This window comes from Hyla sarda, chromosome 1 (genome assembly GCF_029499605.1).
Source record: "Hyla sarda isolate aHylSar1 chromosome 1, aHylSar1.hap1, whole genome shotgun sequence".
In the NCBI taxonomy this organism is placed as follows: Eukaryota; Metazoa; Chordata; class Amphibia; order Anura; family Hylidae; genus Hyla; species Hyla sarda.
The window spans coordinates 484,986,290-485,002,309 of record NC_079189.1 but is presented as its reverse complement, the minus strand read 5'-3'; the positions used below and the strand labels follow the sequence as shown (position 1 = coordinate 485,002,309).

At 42.2% G+C, this 16,020-nt stretch overlaps 1 protein-coding gene across 4 annotated transcripts in view; it reads left to right on the top strand.

The window, feature by feature from the left end:
* Positions 1-16,020, top strand: part of CSNK1G3 (casein kinase 1 gamma 3) — a 142,682-nt gene that overhangs the window by 87,051 nt on the left and 39,611 nt on the right. For all 4 annotated transcript variants that reach the window (XM_056537337.1, XM_056537336.1, XM_056537339.1 and 1 more), the window contains exons 5-6: positions 12,675-12,823; positions 14,813-15,047. In XM_056537337.1, coding sequence (XP_056393312.1) covers positions 12,675-12,823; positions 14,813-15,047 — 384 coding nt within the window. The remainder of the gene's footprint in view (positions 1-12,674; positions 12,824-14,812; positions 15,048-16,020) is intronic.

The window sequence follows — 16,020 nt, the reverse complement described above, 5'->3', positions numbered from 1 at the left end:
AAATGGGAGCGTTTAATACCCAGACAACTAGGAGGTACAATGAAATGGTCCTTAGGTAAGCTTTGGATACTTCAGTGTTCAGAAGTTTGAGAATGAACTCTGTGGGGACAGTAGTCAAGGTTTTAAAGGGGTACTCCGGTGGAAAACTTTAACTTTCTGGCACCAGTTGATTTACAAAATAAACAGATTTGTAAATTACTTCTATTAAAGAATCTTAATCCTTCCAGGACTTATTAGCTGCTGAATAATACAGAGGAAATTATTTTCTTTTTGGAACACAGTGCTCTCTGCTGACATCAGGAGCACAGTGCTCTCTGCTGACATCTCTGTCCATGTTAGGAACTGTCCAGAGCAGTATATGTTTGCTATTGGAATTTTCTTTTACTCTGGACAGTTCTTAAAACGGACAGAGATGTCAGCAGAGAGCACTGTGTTCATGAGGTCAGCAGACAGCTCTGTGTTCCAAAAAGAAAAGAATTTCCTCTGTAGTATTCAGCAGCTGATAAGTACTAGAAGGATTGAGATTTTTTAATTGAAGTCATTTACAAATCTGTTTAACTTTCTGGCACCAGTTGATTTAAAAAAAAAAAGGAAAAAAAAAAAGTTTTGCACCGGAGTACCATTTAAAGCAATGTTTCTCAACCAGGAAGCCTCCAGCTGTTGCAAAACTACAACTCCCAGCATGCCCAGACAGCCTTCGGCTGTCCGGGCATGCTGGGAGTTGTAGTTTTGCAACAGCTGGAGGCACCCTGTTTGGGAAACACTGTTTTTAAGGCATTTGATTTATGAAGTAGTAGTGCCCGGTCCACTCGGTATGACAGCTTCCACCCACCTACTACTCATTTGGGGGTCTTGCTGTGGACTTTGAAAAAAAGAAATGGTGATGGGTAAACAATAAGAACATTGGGGGAGATTTACCAAAACCTGTGCGGAGGAAAAGTTGCTCAGTCTCCCATAGCAACCAATCAGCTCGCTTCTTTCATTTTTAACAAGGCCTGTGCAAAACGAAAGAAGCCATCTGGTTGCTATGGGCAACTGGGCATCTTTTCCTCTGCACAGGTTTTGATAAATCTCCCCCATTGAGTAGACATCGGTGATAAACAACTTAAAGGGGTACTTACTCCGGTCCTAGACATCTTAGCGGAGATTTATCAAAACCTGTCCAGAGGAAAAGTTGCCGAGTTGCCCATAGCAACCAATCAGATTGCTTCTTTCATTTTTGAAAAGGCCTCTGAAAAATGAAAGAAGTGATCTGATTGGTTGTTATGGGAAACTGGGAACTTTTCCTCTGGACAGGTTTTGATAAATCTCCCCCGTTATCCAAAGGATGCCTGACAGGTGCCTGAAGCGTTTTTCTTTTTCGTTACCCGTTGGGCTGATTATATATCCATATTGCTTTACTGTAGTGTATGGAATATTGTAGTAGACTGTGGAGCGAATTTATTATTGGTTTTACCCAATTTTGCTGCTACAGGTCAAATAGGAGCAAATTTTTGTGCAATGAATTTAGATTAATTCAAGAAAAGTACTTGAATGTAGCGTGGCATGGTTGGCTTTTTGCAGTGTCAGTGACTTTTTTTTAATTGTCGCATATTTTGGCACAAGCACTCATTTTTTCGCACCCTCACACCAGCCCCCATCCCACTTATAAACTTGTCTACATAAAATAACTTTATATATAACTTTATATATAAAAATAATTTATTTACACAGACACAGATAACTTCCCCCATGATTTTTTTTACTGGCATCCAGTAAAGAAACGTTGTTGCATAGTCTGTTGTTTTTTCTTCCTTCCTTTTAGCATTGAGGCCTATTAGCAGGGTATGATACTGTATGTATATACAGTGATGGGAGGCTTCTGGTAAGAATATACATTGGATGTATGACGTATACCCCTGAGAGTCGCTACTAGAGATGAGCGAACTTGCAGTAAACTTGATTCGTCACAAACTTCTCGGCTCGGCAGTTGATGACTTATTCTGCATAAATTAGTTCAGCTTTCAGGTGCTCCCGTGGGCTGGAAAAGGTGGATACAGTCCTAGGAGACTCTTTCCTAGGACTGTATCCACCTTTTCCAGCCCACCGGAGAACCTGAAAGCTGAACTAATTTATGCAGGATAAGTCATCAACTGCCGAGCCGAGAAGTTCGTGACGAATCAAATTTACTGTAAGTTCGCTCATCTCTAGTCGCTACAAACAGTTTGAATAGAACCTTATGTGTTGACAACAAGTTTCTAGTCTCATTGGCCACTGTTGGTTGTCCAGCTCTGAGCTCATGTGCTGTGAAGGAAGGGGTTTAAGGCTCCTTTCACACTGTGAATTTCTCCATTTAGGATCTTCCGTCAGAAGATCCGTCACTACAGCTGCGAAACCCGGCCGTTACAAAACCCCTGACGGCCGTGACTAAATTGCATTGCAGCCTATGGGGTTTTGTAACTGCCCGTTTGCACCCGTATATGCCCGTAATTCATTACGGGCGTTATACAGTGACGGGACATCGTGGCGGAAAAATTACTGCATGCATGTCTATCAATCTTGTGACTTCTACACTATAAAATTGCAACAACCAAGATGGAAAAGTCATGAATATTTAGATTTTTTTTTTTTAGACTCAAAAGTACAGGTGGCTGCAGTTTTTGGGTCCAAAAAAAATTTGTATACCACAATTATTCTGTAGTTTTAGGCTTTAGCGTACCCTGACACGGGGGAGTTTGAAGTTTAGCAAATGTGCTAGTAGGCACGTGTTCTGGTGTCTAGCAGAGCGGCCTGGTCTGCTGTGAAGACATGGGGATTGACAATCTCTAGCAGATCTGCATGTTCTTGGATCAGAGAGAGAACGATTACAGAAGTGACATTCTAGAATTTTTGTGAGCATTTGCTTGTTTTGTGTGCTTTCCGAACTGGTAGGGATCTGATCTGTTCACGGTCTTAAAGGGGTACTCTGCCCCTAGACATCTTAACCCCTATTCAAAAGATAAGGGACATGATGTCTGATCGCGAGGGGCCCGCTGCTGGGGACCCCTGCGATCTCTGCTGAGACACCCCAGACATGCGATGCACAGAGCGATCTTGGCTACATGCCAGATGACTGGCGATGCGGCGTGGAGGCTCGAAGCGTCACGCCACACTTGTGACGTCACGGCCAAGCCCCCTCAATGCAAGTCTATGGGAGGGGGTGTGGCCGTGACAGCACGAGCGGGATGTGACCGTGAAGTCACGAGCCTCTGCAGCTGCACCCGATACTCTAAACGAACGCCAGGTGCAGATGGAGATTACGAGGGTCCCCAGCAGCAGGGCCCCGCAATCAAACATCCTAGGGGCGGAGTTCCCCTTTAAATGATGTGCATGTATTCTAGTTCTGTATCTTCAGTGAGCTTGTTTTAGTTTCTATCAGCATATCTCTGACACGGTCATCAATCCAGTATAACTGCGGACAGACTGATAATGTTCCAACCTGCCGTAGTAATGTGGGCTTTGAAAAATCCGTTCAGTGAGCGGTATGTTCAGTTCTCTCCGCAAATGTGGACCAAATCAGATATGCTTCAATGCTAAATTTTGTTATAAAATAAAATAAAAATAATAAAAGCAGGGAAATGGATTTTCTTCTGATACAAGTAGTTTTAATTTGTTTTTAATAAAAAAAAACACGATATGGGACAGTATGATATTGTATTGTACCCACTTAGCATTACTGTCAGCTCTGCACAATGTCCTCGGTTGTGTCAGTAGGTGACAACACGAAAACTTCCTTTTTTTCTGCCATGGTTATTTATTGGTCTTGTTTGATGCTATGGATGTGCATCATGGAAAGTGCTTTGTCCCTTGAGAACATTGAGCAGTTCTAAACATTCCCTTAGGAGATCTGCTCTTATAATGAACAATGCTGCCAGAAGGTCGTCGGCCTTTCCTGGAAGATCTGAAAGCTGGAGAGGTTGTGCTTTTTAATTCATCTTTGTCAAAAAAAAAAAAAAAAAAAAAATGTTCTAATTTCTTAAAATTTTTATTGGCTACACACTCACATTAACCTCTTAAAGATGTAGTTATCTTTCATGTATTTATCCATTAGGATTTTTTCACCCACCCTAAAGGTGAGACCCCTAGTGACCAGACACAGCACCCGCAGCATATTTAATGCTGCGGGCAATCAGCTACGTATTCTGCTACGAGCATCTGTCACCTAAAATCTGCTGCGGAAGAAAGCTTTGACCCAGTCGGCTGGCCCGCACATCCCAGTCACTAGAGGCAGAGAACTCTCTTTAGTGATTGACATTGGCACAATGGGACCTGCCTTCATACCTTACTGTACACACAGGGCTAAGGCCAGGTAGCTGTGTGTGTCAATGAGAAGCCAGTGAGGTCTGTTAGAGAGACATGTCGGGGCACCAGATTTTAGGTGGCAGGTGCTTGTAGCAGAAAACGCAGCGGATTTTCATAGATCTTTTTACTGGATAGAGCCAGATACTAAAAAAAACCAGATTTTTAATTTTTTTTTTTTCATCTTTTTATTTTTTTTCTTCATCTTTTTATTTTATGTCAATTATTCATGGGCAGCCCATCTTGCTAGAGCTATTTTATACAGCATTTAGAGAGATGCTTTACAGCAGGCCACATGGACAAGGCAACAATAGACCAAACAGTAGGAATGAAGGTAGACTTCCCGCTCCCGACAAGGATAAAATCCAAAGTTTATTCCAAACGTATTAAAATTCAAGTGTAGCATAACAGAAGGTAAAAACACACAAACCAATAGACCAAAGCTGTCCCATTCACTTGAGTAGGAAAAATGTCTGAGCATGCTCAGTGACCTTTTTTAGTGGCCATTACAAAGGTAGGGGAAGGATGATCTGTGAGCAACAGCTATTGTGTGGGCCTCTGTTAGCTATATGTTGGTGTCACATTTCACTGTACTCCTGTCTGTGTTAATAATAGGAATGCTGCTGGAAAATGATCTGTACAGAACTGGAAGTTTCAGCTTTGTTTTTAGACCTGATGGTCAGAATGGAAGTGGCAAGATTTCAGAATTATTTTATAATATAGATAGTAAAATGTAACGTTGGGAATTGCCAAAAATGTGTAAACTTGAATTAAAAAAAAAAGAAGAAAAAATCCTTTTCTGATGACACATTCCCTTTTAAGGGTGCATGCACACCATGTTTTTGCAATACAGTTCCTGTATCAGTTTAATACAGTTTTCACCCGGGCCGAGAAACGTGGTAGACTACAGTTTTGGTACGGGTAAAAAACTGGACAAAACCGTATGAGATGCAAAATGGACTAAACCGGATGATGCGTTTGGCATACAGTTTACAATGTTAAGTCGATGCATACCGTTTTCTATACAGTGCCATACATTTTTTTTACTTGAAACCGTATACGGGAACTGTATAACAAAAACGTGGTGTGCTGGCACCCTACATCACAGTGATAGACCAGGCAAACTAGGTAGACCTTTCCTTTTAACCTTTCTCCAAAGCTTTAGAGCAGTGTTTTCCAAGTGCGGTCCTCAAGTTCCCACCATCAGGTCCTATTTTTAGGATTTCCTTGGTCTTTTACATGTGATATAATTGTGGAGATGTCTGATGCCCTGGCCAGAATTATATCACCTGTGAAAGACTAAGGAAATCCCCAAAACATGATCTGTTGGGGTACTTGAGGACTGTGCATGGGAAACACTGTAGAGAGAAGTGGATTTCCTTAAAGGGGTACTCCCCACCCAGACATCTTATCGCCTATCCTTGGCATGGAAAATAAGATATCTAGGGCTGGAGTACCCTTTTAAGGAAAATATGACTCAATAGGATAGAAATATAAAGCGAATAGGAATGAGAATATACTGAATATAAAGTGTGCTATATCTCTAGTACGCTAGACTTTTTATAGTTCAAATTAGAATCTGAAAAAGTGATCTGGCTGGTCGGACATGTTCTTCTCCTTGGGATGAAGTGTCCTGGGCACATCTATGCACACTTTTAAGCCGACCAAATAAACACTCCTATTTCTGACCTTTTCTTTGAATAGAACGGTAGGTGTTGGATTAATAGTTTGTATACTGGGCATTTAACATAAAGGTGGTGCCCGCTGTGGTCACTTGGTTAAATGGGCACTGTCACCAACTTTATTTTTTGATATGTTGTAGTACTTATGTACTTCACCATATCTCTAATATACTTTTATTATTATTTTTTTTAATTCAAATTGTTTAATTTTCATTTGAAAACCGGCCACTAGAGGTCTCCCTCCTAGTGGCCGGCTGCAGCCTGGCGTGACGTCATGCCTGAAAAAGGACCGATGCGGCCGGGCAATCAGTCCTTTTTCATTCAGCCTGCGCTTGCTCCCTGCCTGTCAATCAGGCAGGGAGCGAGCGCATTGGCTCCCCGGCCACTGGCTGGGAGGCCACTCCTCCCGCACATCGCCGTCCCTGCACGCCCGCTGCCGGACTCTGCAGTAAGTGTAATTTGGTGGGGGGGGGTGTTGTGATGGAGGGAACGGGGTAAGGCGGGGGGGTTGGGGGGAGACTGATGGGACGGGCTAGCGCCGCATGTAACTAATATAGTTTATCTACACGGGGTGCCTCCAGCTGTTTCAATACTACAACTCCCAGCATGCCTTGACAGCCAGTAGATGTCAGGGCAAGCTGGGAGTTGTAGTGATGAAACAGCTGGAGGCACCCTGTGTAGATGAACTAAGGGCGGAAGTCAGCGATGTTGCGCCTGCTGGGGAAGTCTGCCTGGTAGTGAGGACACTGCCAGGCAGACAAAAAGCATTTTTAATATAGTAAAAATAAAAATTTAAAGCAGGGAGGGGGTTAGGGATAGATTGGCAATAGGCAGGGACAGAAAAAAAAATAGGATGGTGGGAGCTACCCTTTAAGGGTATTTTTCAGAAATGCAAATTTTCTTCCTTCTTGATATAGTTTTTCCCCTTTAATAGAACTGTGTGCACCTTATTATTGGTGCAGCCCGTATACCCACTTTTCTCAGATGTAGGCGTTTGGGCACCAGTTATTTACCCTACTCGGTGCTGCACCCTGTGCGGGGAACACTGCTTCAACCACATGGGTCCTAGAGGCCAGACCTCCTACTCCATAATTTTACTAGTTTTTAGTTTAAACATTACTGATGTTATAATGGTTATTGAGGAACAACCTTGCTTTAATAAAAAAAAAATAATAATAATAACCCTTAAGATAATGTACGGCAATAAAGCAATGTAAGATGTATGCATAGCGGTCATTGAACTAGGTACAGAGGAGGGTTTTGGTGAAACTGAGCGTTTATCTGTATAATGCATGTAAGCGTGTATAACATTAGGGCTTTTTATCACATAGGACTTCTATAGGATTAGCATTGCAGATTTCATAGCAATAGTAAAGACTGGGGAAAAGATCTAGGAGGCAATTTGGTGGTATTTTTTAGTTTGGACGCCCTCACTCACATCTCCAAATGCCCACTTTCCATTGAATGGGTTTATAAGTTCTAATGTTTTGGCTCCATACAAGCCACAGGGCAGGTTTTAATAATTCATTCCCTACTCACTACTTTACAAAGTAAATATAAATGATTTAGTATGGACTTCTAGTTAGCATTGTTACTACTCCCTAGAGAAATACTCTTATTCTACCAGTGTGTATAAGCAGATATTGAACAAACAGCCATGTCAAGCTGACGTACATATTAAAGCTTCCAAGCCTGCTAGTTTAAGTGGGGTCGTCCGACTAATGTATGGGGGATTCCTGACCCTCCCCTGACAATTGGGGAAGACAGCAGTCAGGCATGTTGGATATCAGTATGCCTGATTCTTTTGTGCTCAGGTAAGTCGCTGTCTGGCAGTAGCTTACTCCCTTCTCTATTCAGATCACATGCAGGACCAAGTTCAGCATTTTTTTTTTTAGGGATCGGGATTTGGCCAACAGCTGTGGAAATTATTAATGGGCAGCTTTATGGTACACTTACACAGGTTAGATTTGGTGCAGAAAATCTCCACTGGAAAGGAAATCTACACAAAAACACATGGATGTGCCCTCTGCTGCCACCTGTGTCTGTGTCTGTAACAATTCAAAGCAGGTGGGGTTTGCTATAGGTATTTGCACCTGCTCTGGACAGTTCCTGGCACAGACAGAGGTGGCCTCAGAGAGCACTGTGGTCAGACTGGAAAGAACTGCACAACTTCCTGTGGAGCATAAAACAGCTGATAAGTACTGGAAGAAGTAAGATATTCAAATAGAAGAAATTTACTAATCTGTATAACTTTCTGGCACCAGTTGATTTGAAAACCTTTTTATTTTATATTTTCCTCCACAGTAAGGCCCTTTAAGGGCCCACACATACTATGAACATTCAATCTACTGATACACACGGCCCGGAATCGGGGTTCATTTGGAGTGGAAATTAGCCCCCGCAATTCAAAGTCCAGATGACCATGAGCTTTAGTGGGCGGAGTTCTACCGAAAGAATGAACATGTCGATTCTTTTAGTAAAATCCAGTTTCGCCTTTTGAAGTTCCACTACAGGACTTTGGTAGTATGCACAGAACAGAAAAATCCCATTGAGATCAATGGGTTTCTGCTGCAAGTGAGTTGTAGTTTTGCAACAGCTGGAGCCACCCTGGTTGGGAAACACGAACATAGACTATACTAATTTGGCACAGGGATGGTTTTGACTTGCTTCTGACTTATCCCATGTGGTATTTTACTAAATTATACAAAAACTATACACCTATAATTGATGGGTGTTTTATGTGTTAAATGTGCGATGAGCTTATCAGAATAGTCTTAGGGGGAGATTTATCAAAACCTGTCCAGAGGAAAAGTTGTTAAGTTGCCCATAGCAACCAATCAGATTGCTCCTTTCATTTTTGAAAAAGGAAAGAAGTGATCTGATTGGTTGCTATGGGCAACTCGGCAACTTTTCCTCTGGGCAGGTTTTAATAAATCTCCCCCGTAGACTTTGATATTAATTCTTCCTGGCAGCCATTGTACGTGTATAAAAAGCGGCGCTGAGCTTGTCGCGCACAGATTCGCTTCTCTTGGATTGAAATGTCATAGATAAATCTATTCTGTCCATACTCCATATGCTTAATCCTGCTTAATCTGGTATATTAAACTGTATTCATGAAAACATGGCTAAGCTTTTGGTGGTTTTGTGAGAGAACTAGAAGGGAATTGGAATCCGTTCAGCTGACTGATTTTTGCCTTCGCTGCCTGGGTTGTGTTGTACATCATCTGTCACTAGAAAAGCACTTGATCTTGGGTAGAAAAGATCCAGAGGGCCGCATTACGGACATATGTACTTGTGCGACGGAGTGGAAAATGTTTATTGGAAGGAACCGCCCGTTTGTTTGCATTGTGTCCAATATGTGTTTTGTATGTGTGCTTTGGAGCAGCTGGAGCGTGCGCTATTTTAAAGGAATATTACTGTTTTTGCAAAAAAGATTTGTATCATTAAATTATATATTTTATCGTTGTAAAATGTATCAAATCCTCAAGGCTTTAGGGATCTCTGCTTGCTTTTAGAGATGAGCGAACTTACAGTAAATTTGATTCGTCACAAACTTCTCGGCTCTACAGTTGATGACTTATCCTGCATAAATTAGTTCAGCTTTCAGGTGCTCCTGTGGGCTGGAAAAGGTGGATACAGTCCTAGGAGACTCTTTCCTAGGACTGTATCCACCTTTTCCAGCCCACCGGAGCACCTAAAAGCTGAACTAATTTATGCAGGATAAGTCATCAACTGCCGAGCCGAGAAGTTCGTGACGAATCGAATTTACCGTAAGTTCGCTCATCTCTACTTGCTGTCTATCAATATGAACCTTCACTGTTTACTTCCAGTGGATTTAAAGCTGGTCATGTGACCACACAGGTGCCTGACTCATTACAACAGTGTTTCCCAACCCGGGTGCCTCCAGCTGTTGCAAAACTACAACTCCCAGGCATGCTGGGAGTTGTAGTTTTGCAACAGCTGGAGGCACCCAAGTTGGGAAACACTGTAATACAAGATACCGCTCTGATACCTGGACAGTAAGGAGCCCATCCAGGACAGATTTCTAGCCAGGGGAAGAAAACAATGATGACTTCTATTGTGTCTCTGGGGTAGTGGAAAAAGTCCGGGATCTTTGGCGCGTACCGTATATAGATGACTGGAGCGTAATCTAAAAAGGTTTCTTAATTGCCCAATACACTTAAAGGTTTAAGTGTATTGGGCAATAAAGAAACCTTTTTAAATTACGCTCCTGTCATCTATATACGGTACGCGCCGAACATCCCGGACTTTTTCCACTACCCCAGAGACGTCCATAAGCCGGCAGGGGGTGATCCCAGCCGACTCCCGTTACAACTACTGAACTACTCTTCATGGTGGTTGTGTCTGGCACACAACCCCACCAGGTTAGTACACATCCGTGTGGTGTGTATATACTATCTTCTGTGCACATTACACAGACATACTGTCCTTAGAGGAAGCTCTGCTCTCTTTTTTCCACATTAGATTCTATTGACTTCTATTGTGTGACAGTTTCCTCTTGAGATGTGCAGGCTGGTAAGGGTGGCTTCACAACACGTTTTTGCAATACAGTTCCTGTATCAGGTTTTTGATAAAAAAAATAAAAATAAAAAAAAACTGATTCCTCAAAACCTGACTAAACTGTATTAAAAAGTGTGTACGCATTTTTATCTGTATACGGTTTGAAAAATGTCCGGTTGCATCTGTTTTTTAAGAAGAAAAACGTATACGTTTTGAACTTTTAACTACATTATGAATAAAGTTGCAATTCCAAGAAAAAAAAAAACTGTGGAAAGTCAAAAACCGTATGGTGAAAACTGGATGGAACCGTATGCACATACAGTTCTGTACAGTTCCCATTAACCCCCATGTTAAAAAAAACGTATACGGTTTAATACAGTTTTTCACCCGGACCAAAAACCGTGGAAGAAAAGTAAGAAACCGTATGGCTTGAAAAACTGAGACAACCGTATGCAATATGGTGCATACAGTTTTGAATGGGAAGTCTATGGGCACGGTTTTCTGTACGGTTGCATGAGTTTTTTGTTTTTTTTATGAAACCGTATAGCAAAATCGTGGTGTGAACCCACCCTAAGATGCCTTCTCTGTTGTAATCTTACTTGTTAGTCTCAAGGATGCCTTGCAGTGAGGCCTTAAACCGTGACTACCGCTGTGCTATTTTGCTGAGTGTCGACATACGCAAATTCACACCAGACAATGTTGGTATAAATCCCCCACTCAGCACTGACTCCCAAGGACTTCTGCCCCTTATTAGAAAATATTAGTTTTTCCAATTGACAAAAAGGGGAGGGTAAAACTATCGCATCAAATCATCGTTTTATATGCTGATTGGTCATTTGAGCATGGCGTAGCATAGGTCACTTATGTTGCAACTTCTCTATCTTGAGATTTTTCCATCACTTCCACAAAAGCCCAATGTTTAGACTTCAACTCCTAACGTCTTGTATCTTCAGGCTCCATCCCAAGGTTCTCGGCTTAATTACAGGCAAAGAGCAAGCTGAAATGTTATGAATTAAGGAAAACAAAGTTCTTCTGCAATATTTTAGCTATAGCATTTAGCAAAGGCGTATGAGTATAGATATAGCGATCAATATATCAGAATATTATAGACCCATATTAGTACATGAGGTCATAGACCAGTGTTTTCCAACCAGGGTGCCTCCAGCTGTTGTAAAACTACAACCCCCAGCATGCTTGGACAGCCAGAGCCTGTCCAGGCATGCTGGGAGTTGTAGTTTTGCAACAGCTGGAGCCACCCTGGTTGGAAAACACTGTCATAGACCAACAAGAGTGGGGAAATCAAATTGCCTTCAGCTGCCTTTAGCGCCAACTGTTCATCTCCAGCAGATCATAGAATTTGCTTAGAAAGACTAAGCTACTATAAGGTCAGGCTCACACTACGGAATTTCTGAGCAGAATTTAGGTGCAACAGTCACCCATTGTTTTCAGTGGGATTCTGCTGCACTGTGTACGTTGCTGAATTTCTGCAGCAGAGAATTCCACAACAAATTCAAATTCCGGACTTCACAAAATGAATAAATATATTCACTCTTTAGGCGGATCCATTCAGAAATAAATTAGTCTATGGGGCGGCAGTGCAGTCTGCATGGTCCTAGCCCGGGCTTATGCCTGTGCCGGCAGTCCTCAGAATCTCTGGCCAGAAATGTTCTGTTGTGTGGACGACTCCTAGTACCAACCTAAAAATGAACATGGTACTGTTTCCTGATAAAAAGCCATACTTACCTGTCCTTGGTCACACAAAATATGAGGTTACTGGACCTAGTAAAAAGTAGGGTAAAAAAGCCCCTGCTACAATTTGGCTCGGTCTAGTCCTTTGATCTGCTGTCTTTTTCCTGCCAGTGTTGGCTGAGTCGGCGGGTCCTACAATGAGCACTCCTCTCAAAAGCAGCAAAAAGACAAAAAGATCAGCAGACCTGACTTAGCTGTGGGGACCCGGGACAGGTAGGTATGGCTTTTTTCCCCGTTTTTTTACAGGGACATAGCACCATGTATATTTTTACCTTATTGCCAGCTAATAATAATTGCCAGCTTAAAGTCATATAAGAAGATTAATTTTATTGTGTTATATTATGTGTGTTGGGTATTTTGTTGAAATGTAGTTTTATAATATTTGTTGTTTTATCACTCCATTAGATGGTGTACCTCAGGTTTATTACTTTGGTCCTTGCGGTAAATACAACGCCATGGTGCTAGAACTATTGGGGCCAAGTTTGGAAGACTTATTCGACTTGTGTGACAGAATGTTTTCCCTCAAAACAGTCCTTATGATAGCCATACAGCTGGTAAGTAACATGTCTATGTTTACCCTTTCCCCTATCCAGATAGATAAATAGTAAAAAATAGAGATGGGGCAGCACAACCAAACAAAGAGAATGGAGATGGGTGCCAGCGGTCCGTTGTTCCCGGTAACGGGTCAAAAGTAGACAGCAAAGAAGAAAGTATTCCGCAGCACTCCAAAGTTAGATGCAAAAAGTTAGCACTTTTTGCATCTAACTTTGGAGTAGTGCGGAATACTTTCTTCTTTGCAGATAGTGGGTAAACCTCTCTATTTATCTATCTAACTGCAATGATTTTTACGTGTGGTGCATATGTATTGTTTAGGATTCTGTGTAATTGATATAATTTTTTGGCAGGGCGAATATATGTATTTAACTAGATATTTTGTGTTTGTAACAAAATTAATAGCCAGTTAAATATGTATATTTGTCCTGCAAATAAAATTATATAAATTACACAGTAATGCTCCTGCATATATATATTTTTTTTTATTCATTCTCTTGTTATTACTTGAAAATTATTAAAAATTAGATTTGAAAAAAATATAAAACAAATTTACACAGTAGCCAATCGGCGCATAAAACAAGGCCTTAACTGTTAGTGAATATAAAGTTGGAGTCGTGACGTCATGATACTCCGGCCCCGTAGTCTGCACGCGGCAGTTTGTGAGCTGGCAGCGCAGCATGCAGCTCAAAGACGTGGGACCCCCACGGTCAGACATCTTATCCCCTATGCTTTGGATAGGGTATAAGATGTCTTAGGGCCGAAGTACCCCTTTAATGCCCAAATAAACGTCACTTAGAGGTTATAAGAATTTTCTGGGGTGCTTTTGGAAACAATGGGTAGAGGGATGACAACATACCGCAATCTGCTCTTATCTAATGCATGCAAATGTTTCAATCATAGTTTTAAAAGCTGCCTGGAATGGGGTAGGTAGTCAAGGGCGTGGTGCCAACAGCTGCTCACCACCCCATCAGCTTTAAACGGGTACTCCGCCCCTAGACATCTTATCCCTTATCTTGTCAGATCGCCGCGGTCCCGCTGCTGGGGACCCCCAGGATCGACGCTGCGGCAGCCCACTGTCATTACTGCACAGAGCGAGTTTGCTCTTCACGTAATGACGGGCAATACAGGGGCCGGAGCATCGTTACGTCATGGCTCCGCCCCACGTGACGTCACGGCCCACCCCCTTCAATACGAGTTGTACAGAATTTCTGCCCCTCAGTTCACACTGAGGAATTTCCTCAAGCAGAATTCTGATGAGGAAGTCTGATCCGCTTGAAGAAAGAACATGTCCTTTTTCTTTCAGGCAGAATCAGCGTCGTTCTCCCATAGAGATCAATGTTGTTATTATTTTTTTCAATCAGAAGCATTTCCACGAATTGGCGCGGAATTTCCGCATGAAAAAAAAAAATGTATAAATAGAAATACTGGATACTCCTCCTCCGCATGAAACCTGCATTTCCGCGCGAAATCTCTGTGAGTTCTTGTGGAAAAGTAACAATATTTTGAGGCAGAAAATTTCTGCTTGAATTCCGCCCCAATTCCTCAGTGTGAACATACCCTAAGGCCAGAGGATGCTTAACCTGTCTGGTTTCACTTCACCTGAATGATGGGTAGCAGGTAACACTGACTGCTTCTCTTTAACTGTAAACCTCTCTGGCTATGCTCGGTGAACTCTACAATATTTAAGAGGGGGTTTCTGACATGGGCAGCTCCTTTTGACTTGTTTGATTGGGTACTGTAAGAGAGAGAGAGAGAGATCTATATATCTATCATTATTTCTTGGAAATGTAGTCCTTGAACTCTGCCCCCAGACATACATGTTGCTTGTGAAGGGTCCTGGAATCCATATACAATGTATATTAACATGTCATCTGACATCCTTGCAAGACTGGGGATGTATTCTTTTAACTGTGTGATGTACATCAGTCTTAAATAATCTCTAAGAATATGCCCTTGATTTTTAACACATGTACATTTATTTCTTACAGATTTCCCGGATGGAATATGTTCACTCAAAGAACTTAATATATAGAGATGTAAAGCCTGAAAATTTTTTGATAGGTCGTCCCGGAAACAAGAACCAGCAAATAATTCACATAATAGATTTTGGCTTGGCTAAAGAGTACATAGACCCAGAAACAAAGAAGCACATACCCTACAGAGAACACAAGAGCCTTACAGGAACAGCTAGATACATGAGTATAAACACGCATTTAGGAAAAGGTGGGTGTGACAGTGCTTGAGCCTGTCATTTTAAGGGGAAATACAGCTTCCAAAGATCAATGGACCTGGGGACCTTGTGCTGCTCTTCATGCTGTTTTGTGAGACTTGCTGTTTATTCTTTATTAGTAGTACAGTGCAGGAGTGAACATAGTAAATACCAGTGCCCAGGCTACAAAAGATACAGAAAATAAACTTTAAACTCTCCTACGCCCACACGCTGGGGACTGGAATGTCGGACAGCCGTCAGCCTATCACCGGCCTGAGCGATGTCCCGCCCCGGCCAGTTATAGGCTGAGCCCACTGTCATGTAAGAAACTCTGGCTGGCTTCTTACATGGCTCGGGCCGGTGATAGGCTGCCGGCTGTCCGACATTCCAGTCCCCAGCGTGTGGCCGTAGGTGAGTTTAAAGTTTTTCTGTATTTTTTGCAGCCCGGGCATAGGGATACAGCGTACAGCAGTGGTCTCCAACCTGCGGACCTCCAGCTGTTGCAAAACTACAACTCCCAGCTTGCCCAGACAGCAGTTGGCTGTCCGGGCATGCTGGGAGTTGTAGTTTTGCAACAACTGGAGGTCCGCAGGTTGGAGTTCACTGGCGTACAGTGAGTTCCATCGCCGGCGGCCCCCAACAAATAGGAGGAGGGCAGTGCTTGAAGGTGACATCTGTGAGTGGCTGATCATTAATTTGGGGGGGAGGGGAGCAGAACAGCGCTGGCGGGTAACATGGGATTAGTTCCCCGATATGGAGACAGCGTTGCGCTCGGCTGATAATACATTCCCGAGGGGGAGAGGCCCAACTGGTATTGCGGTATGGGGGAAAATTCATATCGTGCAGCCCAAAAAATTTGGTATGAACCGGTATACCGCCCAGCCATATATATATATATATATATATATATATTATATATATATAATATATATATATATAATTTATATATATAATTTATATATATATTTTATATATATATTTTATATA